Genomic DNA, 11378 nt, shown 5'->3' on the forward strand with positions numbered 1-11378 from the left:
ATATATTCTAATTCACCTATTCTTCTCTCTGCCTCGTCAATCCTTGAGGTGGCGGCCTCCAGTTTGTTATTCACCTCACCTATAGCCTTTTTTAACTCATCATAGTGCCTGGTCATTGTCTCAGTTGATTCTTTGATGCTTTTCTCAATGCCAACGATTAATTTTATGACAAGTTTTTTAAATTCTTGATCTGGTATGTTGTCTAGATCTGCCTTGAGCAGTTCTGTGGCTGTGACTTCCTCCTGGAGGTTCTTCAGGGGAGAGTTCCTTCGTTTTGTCATTTTTGCTATTTTTCTGTCTCTTGTTACCTTTAGAAAGCTCGTTGAGCACTGTGCACCTGTTAATATTTCTCCATTAAAGGAGGCTTATTGACTGTCCAGGGCCTGTCGTTTCAGGAAATATTCTTTTAATGGTGTCTCTCAGTTTCTCTTGTTGTGTCTTTGAATATTTTATTGCTCTACTCAGCAATATTTGGGACTTGCTGTCATGCACACTTTGGCTTGTTTCTTGGTGTAGCCCTAAGAAGGAAAACAGACAGACAAACACAGAGGGAACAGTAACACACAAATGCACAGACAAATCAAACAAACAAACACATTAAAAGGGGGAAAGCGGGAAAGGGAGGAAAGAGACGAAAAGAGGAGAAGAAGAAAAGAAAAAGAAAAAGAAAAAAAGAAAAAAAAAGAAAGGGGGTCAGAGACAACTAAGGACAGTGGACAGTCTAAAAGTGTATGACCAGTTGAGGGGAGAGGTAGGGGTGAGATATAGGAGAATACATCTGGATTGCAAGATGTTGAAGAAAAAAAAGGAGAAAGGCAGAAGGAAAATAAGGAGTATTAATTTTTAAAAATTTAAGTAAAAAAAAGTAATGATAAGAAACACGTACAGAAAAAGGAGAACAAAGATGAGGAAATAAAAGAAAAATATTAAAATAAAACCCCAAAAGAAAACAAACATACAAAAAAAAAAAAAACCCAGTAGCTCCCCCTCGTGGACAGGCATGGTTTGATGTGGTAGGTCTTGAAGGCTGCTCTCAGAGGCTCCACCTTGGTGTCTACAGAGATTAGATAGGTGGCACACGAAGCTCCGCTGAACTACGAACTGTAGTCCACTCTAATGAGTCTGATCTCCTTGTGCTGCAGTTGAGCCAGGTTGTATTTTCCAGGCCCACCTCGGTTCAAAGTTCCAGTCCTGCACTTTTATGCTACCACAGATGTGATGTATTTGCTTTGGTGGCTGGCTTCTTAGGGGGTGGAATCGGTTTGTCTTGGCTCAGGCTGGGATTTCAGCTGCCCCTGCCTGAGGCGAGATGTGCAAGAGGAGGTGAAGTGCATGTGCACCGTCACAGACCCAACCCCCAGCTGGGATCGCGGTCGCGTTGGGGGAGGAATGAGTGCGCAGCTGTTGCCGGAGGCAGTGCAGGGAGCTGCTGGAAACGAGCTGGGAACTCCTACAGCCTGCGCGCACCCAGGTCTCCACTGCCGCCAACTCCCTGCCAGGATCACGCAGAGGTGGGGGCTATTTTTTCCCTGTTTGCACCTGGGATTCAGGTTTCGTGCAGCCAATGCTGGGGGCGAGATACGCCTTGGAAATGAGGTGCGTGCTCCCACTCCCAAAACTGAGGTCGAAGTGAGCACCCCTGACACTGCCACTGCTGTTGCCGCCGACTCCTCGCCAAGATGGCGCAGGGCTGGAAGCTGTTCCTTCACTTGCGCCACCTGGGTTCGGGTTTTAGGCTACCCAGCAGTTATCTATGGAGTGAGCTTCTCTCTCCAAGCACAGTTAAGCCTTCTTTACCTCTTCCCCAGAGACAGTACTATGAGCGTGTTCAGTCTCTCTGTCTCTTCCCTTTGTCTCTCGAGCTCCGCAAGCTTGCCCCCACCTCCCCTGCCCGGCTCGGGCTGGCCCGTTTTCCAATCTCCCCAGTTTGCACTCACTCATTCAGGTATCCTTGAGGTTCTCTTCCTTCTGGAGTCTGTATTTTCTCCTTCGGCTCTTGCAGATGAGAGTAATGTCCTTCCTACCTGCATTTTAAATAGACAATCCAAAGTCTTCCCATCGTGTTGCCATCATCTTGTCTAATCAGCCATTTTATCAAGGCACATGATCAGTGGTGCAACGTAATGGAAAGGAAGGCTCTTGGGCCTTGTTTTATCTAATCATACGTTAATCAGACCTGAAAGTGAATGGAGCTATTACTCTTAAGTCCTCTTTACATTGTGTATCCCCAAAGATTAAGTTTTACTTCAAAGAGTTTTAAATATTACCTTCCTGTACTCTGGAAAAGTACAAATAGGTTTAAATTACTGGACATTCGGAAGTAAGTAGTTTTCCCTTTCTAGTCTTCTGTGTCTGTGGTGTTAATTTGTTTTATTGCAATATAAAATAAAAGGATTATGTATTTTTAACTAAGGAGAGACATGTTGATATATCCTTTTACTACAAGCCACATATAGCTAATGTGCTGAGCTTATGCTTTGATGATTGTTTTAAGAGACTACAATCAACTGATGATTTGTGTGAAATTGGTAGGGAAAAACAGCTTTTCAGTCACTGGAGGGGAAAAAGGATGTCTTTGAGGATTATTTTAATTATTTTAGTAATTGAGACACATCTGTTATGTACCATATTGCTAAATAAAACAGTGACTTTTTCATCATAAAAAAAAGAAAAAACGTTTAAGGTTTATGTTTAAGTAATCTCAACAGCCAGTGAGTGGCTCAAACTCACGATTCCAGGATCAAGAGTCACATGCCTTTCCACCTGAGCCAGGAGCCCCAACTTTGATTTCTTTTAGGTAGATTTCATTTTGTTTATCCTTTGAAGTCATAGGTGTTTAGGTTGCAAGGACCAAGAACTTATTTTTTTAAATGTAGTATGCAGCTGTATGTTTCAAATGGAGGGCCCAAATGTTCAGAATAAAACCATCCCACCTTGTTAAGAAGAAAATGACCATGAGGGCTGAAAATCAAGCTTGGGAGTAAGTATTTGTCACATGGGCTCCTTGCATTCTTCCAAGAAGTTTTTTCACTAATAATCATTAAGTGGTATTCTGACATCCCCGCCCTTCCCACCCCCAGGGTAAGATTAGATACGAAGAATAGTAGGAAAGCTCTCTGTACAGACAGGGGACATTCAAAAGTAAATGCCTCGATATCTTTTTTTTTAAATTACTTTGAGAGAGAGAGAGACAGAGCAAGGAACAGAGGGAAGGAGAGAGAGAGTATCCCAAGCAAGCTCCATACAGGTGAGGACCTTGATGCAGAGCCTGATGCAGGGCTCAGTCCCACAAACCATGAGATCATGACCTGAGTCAAAATCAAGGATCAGAAGCTTAACCAACTGAGCCAATCTTTCCTTTTTTAAGTGGCCCCATAGTATTGTGTTAAGTTGAACCATATAAAATTGTCATTTTTTTTTGTAGCTCAGAATGGTCAAATAACAGTTCTATATGTATTCCATGAAAGGGGAGAATAGGCAAAATGACTTCCAAAGGAGCCATTAAGAGAGAAGAAAAAAAACAGTTTCACAAGAAATGGCTTATTAAGTGGACTTAGACAGAAGCATGTCTCGGGCTCCGAAAAACCAGTAAATCTCCTCGATCCCCACCTCCCTTAAAACCTACTCTTATCTATGGTGCCTCGGTGGCTCAGTGTTGAGATCCCATTTTGGCTCAGGTCATGATCTCATGGTTTGTGGGTTTTGAGCCCAGCATTGGACTCTGTGCTGACAGCTCAGAGCCTGGAGCCTGCTTTGGATCCAGTGTCTCCTTTCTCTGCCCCTTCCCTGTTGGAACTCTGTCTCTCTCTGTCTCTCAAAAATGAATAAAGGTTAAAAAAAAAACCCAAACTACTCTTATAGCCCTAGAGACTGGGAGTACATGTTGGGGGAATCACCCAAGAGGAAATGTTTTAAAGTATATGTGTGTCATAGTTATATCTTCAGGGCAGATCAAGGATATTATGCCTATAGGGTGTACTTAAGAGTGTGGTTAGACAGAAGGAAGGAATGTGGGAAGGGAGGGGGTGCTCAGGAAGGTTTCAGGTCACAGCACAGTCATCATGGTAGATTTGCCCAAGATGGCCTTAGTTTGGTTCACACAATATGGTTCAGTCTAATATAAATGAGTTGCTTGGGGCACCTGGATGCCTCAGTCCATTGAGGTCAGATTTCAGCTCAGGTCATGACATTTCGGTTCATGAATTCAAGCTCCACATGGGATCCTCTGTCTCCCTCTCTGTCCCTCCCCTGCTCCCTCTCCCTCTCTCTCAAAAACAAACATAAAAAAATAGCTGAGTTGAAACTTACTTAATATTCCATTGATTGAAGTTGTTTGTATTTTTTGTCAATATAAACATTGTTGCTATTAATAACTTTCTATGTACTTCTGTGAGTCCTTGTGTGAGAAATAAGCACACAGACCCAATCAAAGGAGGGAGGAGGAGACTCGTAGCTCCCTGAAGCAAGCCTTTAGTCAAGGTTCTTGTTGCAAGAGTGGGTGTCTGGGGGCACCTGGGTGGCTCAGTCAGTTAAGCATCTGACTTCAGCTCAGGTCATGATCTGTGGTTCCTGAGTTCAAGCCGCTCGTCAGGGTCTCTGCTGACAGCTCAGAGTCTGGAGCTGCTTTTGATTCTGTGTCTCCCTCTCTGTCTAAACTTCCTGCTCATGCTTGGTCTCTCTCTGTCTTTCAAAAATAAATAAACATTAAAAAGAAAAGTAGGTGCCTAATGGACAGGCACACTCAGAGCAGTCACAGCAGAGAATTTATTTCCTAGTATGCAAGTTCCAACACTGATTCCTTATTGGCTGAGTACTACTGAGGTTACAGTCTCACCCGGAAGTCACCTCTTGCCTATGCCCATGTAAAGCAAAAACTATTCTGATTGGAACAAATGTACATTCCTTGAGGTCACACAGATACTTCAGTTTTTTGGCACAAACGCATTGCAAAACCCATGAAAAATAAATGAGAAATGGTGAGGGGAAGAAGAACCAAGAAGTGAATTGTCTAAGCTTTGAGACTCCATGGTGCTGGGGGAGGTAATACATATTTCCAACTGGTTGTAAACCTATTGTTAACTGACCCACCCGGCAGGTCGGTCAATGCAGGTCCTGAGGGAGGGGGTGAGAATGGGGTAGGGCAGGGAGCACAGAGTGGAGGCAAGACAAAGTCTCTGATCAAGCCTTATTTACTGAGAGAACACAAACATCTTATAAAGGGTTCAAGGCGGGAAGCAAGGCAGCAGACCTAGGTCGGTTGCTAGGAAACAGGGTCAAGTGATTTTTAGGAAAAGGCTAGGACAAAGGGGGAACCGAAACTGCAATTTTAGCACAGCGCCTGAGGGGCTGGTAAGAGAGCTCAGACTAGCTGTCTCCAGCCCTGAACTAGGAGAGATAACGCTGCCCTGCCTACAGGCAGCTGATCTCCGTTCTTCTGGCTCCCCACAGAGAGTGACACTGCCTTGCTTGCAGGCGGCTGATCTCCGTTCTTCTGGCTCCCCATAGTTAACTAGACACCACAGCTTTTATTTGGAATTTTTGAAAATAAATCATCTCACTTCTCATGCCTTGTACTAATTTGTCTTTAGGATAAAAATTCTATAGAACTCTCAGGTTTGGGGCTCCTGGGTGGCTCAGTCGGTTAAGCGTCCAACTTCGGCTCAGATCATGACCTCATGGTTAGTGAGTTTGAGCCCCACATCAGGCTCTCTGCTGTCAGCACAGAGCCCGCTTTGGATCCTGTGTCTCCCTCTCTCTGCCTTCCCCCCTCCTCTCATTAATAAATCAACACTTAAAAAAAAAGAACTCTCCAGGCAGGGCATTTCAAATTTTGATAAAATAAATGGCCAACTTCTCTCCCTCTGAGGTTATACCAATTTACACCCCCACCAACGTTATCTTAGAGCTCTTGTTTTCTGGAGCCTTCAGCAGCATAGTATATATTTTTTCCATATGCCATATTGAGGCACAAAAATTTTTATGACTTGCCCAGAATTAGCCCTAGAGGCAGAACTGGGACTTGGCCCAGGGATGTTACGTTTACATCATTTCTTTTCATCATTTCATTTAGATTTTCATTCATTTCCCATACCTGTTTTTTGAGTTACAGTACATCAAAGTTTACCTCAAAGAAGCCAACATCTTCTAGGTGGGCTTCCCAGATGACGAGACCTACACTTACATTTCATCTTCCTAATCTCTTACACATAGAAACCAAATTTCTTTTATTGTTATTCTCACTGTTCTCTAAGGGGTTCATAATATAGTCCTAAATTCCAGTGTGTTGAAGTCTAGTCCTCTGTCGAGGTATACTCACCTCTCTTCTTCAGCACCATACAAAGTCCAGGATATCTGGCACAGTATCAACAAGTATGTGTTGTTTAATTAAATTGATTTTAAACATACCATTCTGTAAGGGACGATGATGTAATATTTGTTGAGTATCTATTATGTGCCTGTTGTGTGGTGCTGGGCAGTATCCAATATACCACATAATTTATTCTTTGTGGTAACCCTGGAAGCTGGTAAGCCTTATCCAACAAGAGAAGAGAAAGAAACAGGAAGAGATTAAGAAACCTTCTTAAAGTAACCCAGAGTAAGAGGTGAGGAGAACTCGTATTCAAACCAGCCACCCCTGGCTCCAATACCAGTGCTGTGCACATCACAGGATCTGCCTCCTAGGGTGCTTTGCTAGGGTGCAAAATATAAGGGATTTCCAACAAACTCTGTGATCAGGAAAAATGACATTTTAATGCAATATTAAAAATAAAAATTAATGTAAAACAATCCATGATAAATAAAACATCAAAATTTTCAATGAAGACAGTATTATTCATTACTGATTTTCATTTTGCATCAGGCTCCAATATAGTGTCCTAGGGTACTGTTGCCGATCCTGTTTTTATCTAAAATCATAGGGGCAACTGGGTGGCTCAGTTGGTTAAGTGGCCGACTTCAGCTCAGGTCATGATCTCATGGCTTGTGGGTTTGAGCCCCAGGTCAGGCTCTGTGCTGACAGCTGTTTTGGATTCTGTGTCTCCCTCTATATCTACCCCCCCCCACTCATGCTCTGTTTCTCTGTCTCAAAAATAAACATTTAAAAAATAAAATAAAATCATAAATGGGGGGCCTGGCTGGCTCAGTCAGTAGAGCATGTGATTCTTAACATATGGGTCATGAGGTCAAGTCCTATATTGGGTGTAGAGATTACTTAAAAATAAATTCTTCTGGGGCACCTGGGTGGCTCTGTCAGTTGAGCATCTGACTTCGGCTCAGGTCATGATCTCACAGTCTGTGGGTTCGAGCCCCGCATCGGGCTCTGTGCTGACAGCTCAGAGCCTGGAGCCTGCTCAGATTCTGTGTCTCCCTCTCTCTCTGCCCCTCCCATGCTCACTCTCTGCTCTGTCTCTCAAAATAAAATAAAGATATTAAAAATTTTTTTAAATAAATAAATTCTTCTTTTTTTGTTTATTTATTTTTGAGAGAGAGAGAAAGAATGCAAGTGGAGGAGGGCAGACAGAGAGGGAGACACAGAATCCGAAACTGTCAGCATAGAGCCTGATCTGGGGTTTGAACTCATGAACTGTGAGATCATGACCTGAGCTGGTCAGATGCTTAACCGACTGACCCATGCAGGTGACCCGTTAAAAATAAAATCTTAAAGGGGAACCTGGGTAGCTCAGTCAGTTAAATGTCCGACTCTTGATTTTGGCTCAGGTCACGATCTCACAGTTTGTGAGTTCAAGCCCTGCACTGGGCTCTCTACTGTCCGCACAGAGCCCACTTTGGAAGCTCTGTCCCCTTCTCTCTCTTCCTCATGCACTCTCTCTCAAAAATAACATAGCATAAAAAACGAAAAATATTATAAATATGAATATAAAAACAAGCCATAAGCAATGACTTATACTAAATCATTGGATGAAAATGTTCTTTTAGAAGGATTGAAATGTTGGTGGTGTGTCAGGGCAAACTGAGAGAGAGAGACTGGAGGACTTTGAAGGTTGAAAAGATTTCCCTTGGTGTAGATGGGTTCAGAAAAGCAAACTGGGTATGGAGTACATGGGTGTAATTCTACTTTTTCTTGCCCGCTCTATGCTAAATAACTTGGGAAGTATAAGAGAATAAGATGGTTCAACATTTTTAATAAATTTGTCTGTCGCCAATAGGCTGAGTGACAGATTTCTTGCCACTTCTGATGTCCATGTTTGATCCCAGCTCTGACAATAAACCTGGGTGAGCCCTGGAAACTTTCCCGTCGCTTTTTTAAAAAAGATTTTATTTTGAAGTAATCTCTACACCCCCCGTGGGGCCCAAACTCATATCCAAGATCAAGAGTCATGCACTCCACTGACTGAGCCAGCCAGGAGCCCCTCCCCTCACTCTTGACGGCACCTGTGGGGGAGAATACCCCGAGTTCTCCCTATCGTTCCTCCTCATTATTTTAGACTATTTGAGTCTGTCTTCTCCTGTGTGCAGATTTGTCCATCTGGCCCGACCTTCCGAATCTTTCTAGATGCTCCAGACACAGAAGCCTTTTTGATTTCTCTGGCTATTTCAGTTGGCTTTCTCTCGAGCTTTTCTTCCCTGGTGTATAATGTGGTGCTCTACACAGAGTACTTGATTTTTCACATGCTGTTATCACTATGCAAAACTATGTATAGGATTCTGGAGTGAGAGTAGCATGCCATAGGGACCTCAGATTTAATCTGGCCTAACTCTCTTCAAAGTGGAGACATTGAGACTTAGCCAAAGTCACCCCGGAAGCTGGTGGCAGGATCTGTTCATTTCCCTCTCACTGCAAGCAGCTGGCCCCTATCAGTCTGATTTCTGTTCTTGAGTGGAAGTCCTGGGATAGTTCTTCTCAAAGAGTAAAAAATCAGAAGCAGCAGCAATCTGCACTGTGTACTTGGGCCTAGAGTTTGGCCATTCCTTCTTTCATAGAGGTAAGCTCATCAGACTGCCAAAGGGCACACAGGAAGGATTGGCATTTGTCTTGTTTGGAGTGGCAAAGTCATGATTCTCACTATGGTTCTAGGCAGCAGTGTTTCATCTCTAATACCCTTCTCTGATGACACTCAAATCTCGCCAGCCTCTTTGGAGCAAGTGTACATTGTTCCCCATCTTAAGGGAGTGCTCTCTAACTACTCTGAACTTCCTTTCCATGGCCAAGATGAATTTTATCTATTGGTCAGTGTTATTCAGAATGTGATCTCATAAACCTGGCCAGAAACTATGTGCAGTCTGACTATTTTGCCAATTGTCTGAATACAAGAAGGTGCAGAATAGGTGAGAGATAGTGAACATTTCTTAGAGGCTGGTCTACGGGGTAAGAGTTCAGGAGATGTTCAGCATCTGTAACATTGTTGCATTTCCCACTATTTTAAAGGAGTGGGTGTGAGAAGAACAGAAGGTCAGAAAAAAGCAAACACCTTATATCTAGCAGTGGTTTAAATGTCTCAGGGGCTCAGGCCTGTAGAATGAATGAGTAAAGTTTATAGATAAGATCTGTGGGAGCAGCAGAGAACGCTAGACAACATGCCTGAACTAGAATGTGCAGCCAGTATTCAGCATTAACCAATGGCTGCCATGTTGCAAGGTAGATCAAAACGTTTATAGATCTGATTTTTCAAGAGAATTCAGAAATCTGAATTTTTATATGAAATTATTTAATTTTTAAATGCTGGCAACAAATCCACATTGTGAGGGAGGAAGAAGAGAGGAAAACTGAGAACCACATGCGGGCCAAGAGAACAATGGTACAACCCAGGGTTTGCCAGTTTGTCACTCTGGCTTTATGCAGACGTCTGGTCTTTTCCTAACAATTCAAGAGGTATTTGGGAACTTACTTCAATGTATACTCAGAACTATATCAAATGCAGTTAGAATTTCCATTGCCCCACTAGTTCTTTAAATTTATCTATATACTCTTTATTGAGCACCTAGGATGTGCAAAGTTACCATTACATCTTACTTGAAATATGTTAACAATTAATTACCTGAAACAGATACAATTTCCATAATGGTCCAAATGACTCTGAGATACATACTTAATTTCAGCTTTTTTTTTTTTTAAATATGGCCAAATATAAAGAGAATTCTTTTTTGTAACCTACTGGAGCACTGCAATTCACCTCTGAATTTAGAAGATTAGTGGGAAAGTTTCAGAACATAAGACATCCCTCTGTTTAAAGGTAACACTTCTAAAAGAATTCAAGGGCAACCATCCTGAAAATCTTTTCATTAGAGGCAATTTTGACCTCTGAATGGCTTCTATCCCAATAGAGATCACCTACCACAGGAAGCAGTACACAAGCTCATACTAATTCCAAAAGGAAAAAAAAAGTTGGGAATGTCGTCAGCTGATTGGGTAAGAAGTCACTAAACAATTCAACCTGGCTCAGGGTATCAATAGCTCGTGATTACATTTTAATAAAATGTGTTAAACAGTATACATTGTATCCTGCTTCCCACATGACATTTACATCACTCTCCTCACTTTCCCACCCTTATTTTTCCCAGCCTCTCTCGGTACTCCTGTCTCTCTCCCCAGTCTACAGTTTTTGCACATTTAAGGTGTGCCTACTTCTGTTTCCCCTATTTCTTCTGCTCTTAATCGGGGTTGAGACTCTTCAAAAAATTTTAACCTCTCTCTGTCGGAGATTCTCCATACCCCTTACTCTCATCCCAAGGCCCATGCCCTCCCACCCCCCAGCCCCATTCTAGAACCTGGACTGCTCCCACTCTCCATCCCTTATCTCTTGGCCTAAGATGTCCTTAACTTCTCCTTCCCGGCTGCGTACCTCCCCCCACCCAGGTTCCTCCCCAGGCTGGCAGCCTCAGCCATTCCAGAAATTGACAAAGAAGTTGCACAGGGAGTGCCACTTCTCAGCACAGTAGGTCTCGGTGAGCTTCGCGTTCTCGTCCAGTCCTTCGGGATCCGGCCCGGTCCCCAGGGGTCGCGCCTGGTCTGGGTCCGAGGCCGCCTTCCTCTTGCCGGCGTTGGTCTTCTCCGAGGGCTTCCCTCTGGGAGACGCGCCGGCGGGAAGTCGGGCCCCTCCGAAGGGGCCCGGCGCAGGCTCCCGGGGCCGCCCCCGGATCCTGGCCCGGGGCTTGGGATCCCGGGGGGCGCTCGCCCCAGTGGGACGCACAGGTGACGACGCGTGGGGCACCAGGCGCAGCTCGGCGCCGTGGCCCTTCTTGCCCGCGCACAGGCGAGCCTTGAGCGGAGCCGGGTCGTGGCACGGCCGCCGCTTCTTGCGCAGCCCGCCGAGCACCTGCTTCCAGTAGTGCGCGCCGCGGGCGGCGTAGGCGGCGCAGCGCTCCGGCTCCCCGCGGTAGGCGCACTGGTGGCGCGTCCCGGCCGGGTCCTGGCAGCGCAG

General features: G+C 44.3%; 1 protein-coding gene across 1 annotated transcript in view; it reads right to left on the reverse strand.

Annotated features, from left to right (window-relative positions):
* Positions 1 to 10724: 10724 nt before the first annotated feature.
* The window catches only part of FGFBP3 (fibroblast growth factor binding protein 3), a 1472-nt gene continuing 818 nt past the window's right edge, over positions 10725 to 11378 (reverse strand). Inside the window, exon 2 of the mRNA XM_029916188.1 lies at positions 10725 to 11378. This exon is cut by the window's right edge and continues 383 nt beyond it. Within this exon, the coding sequence (XP_029772048.1) occupies positions 10836 to 11378 (543 nt within the window). The 3' untranslated portion in view covers positions 10725 to 10835.

Source organism: Suricata suricatta, chromosome 2, assembly GCF_006229205.1.
Source record: "Suricata suricatta isolate VVHF042 chromosome 2, meerkat_22Aug2017_6uvM2_HiC, whole genome shotgun sequence".
In the NCBI taxonomy this organism is placed as follows: domain Eukaryota; kingdom Metazoa; phylum Chordata; class Mammalia; order Carnivora; family Herpestidae; genus Suricata; species Suricata suricatta.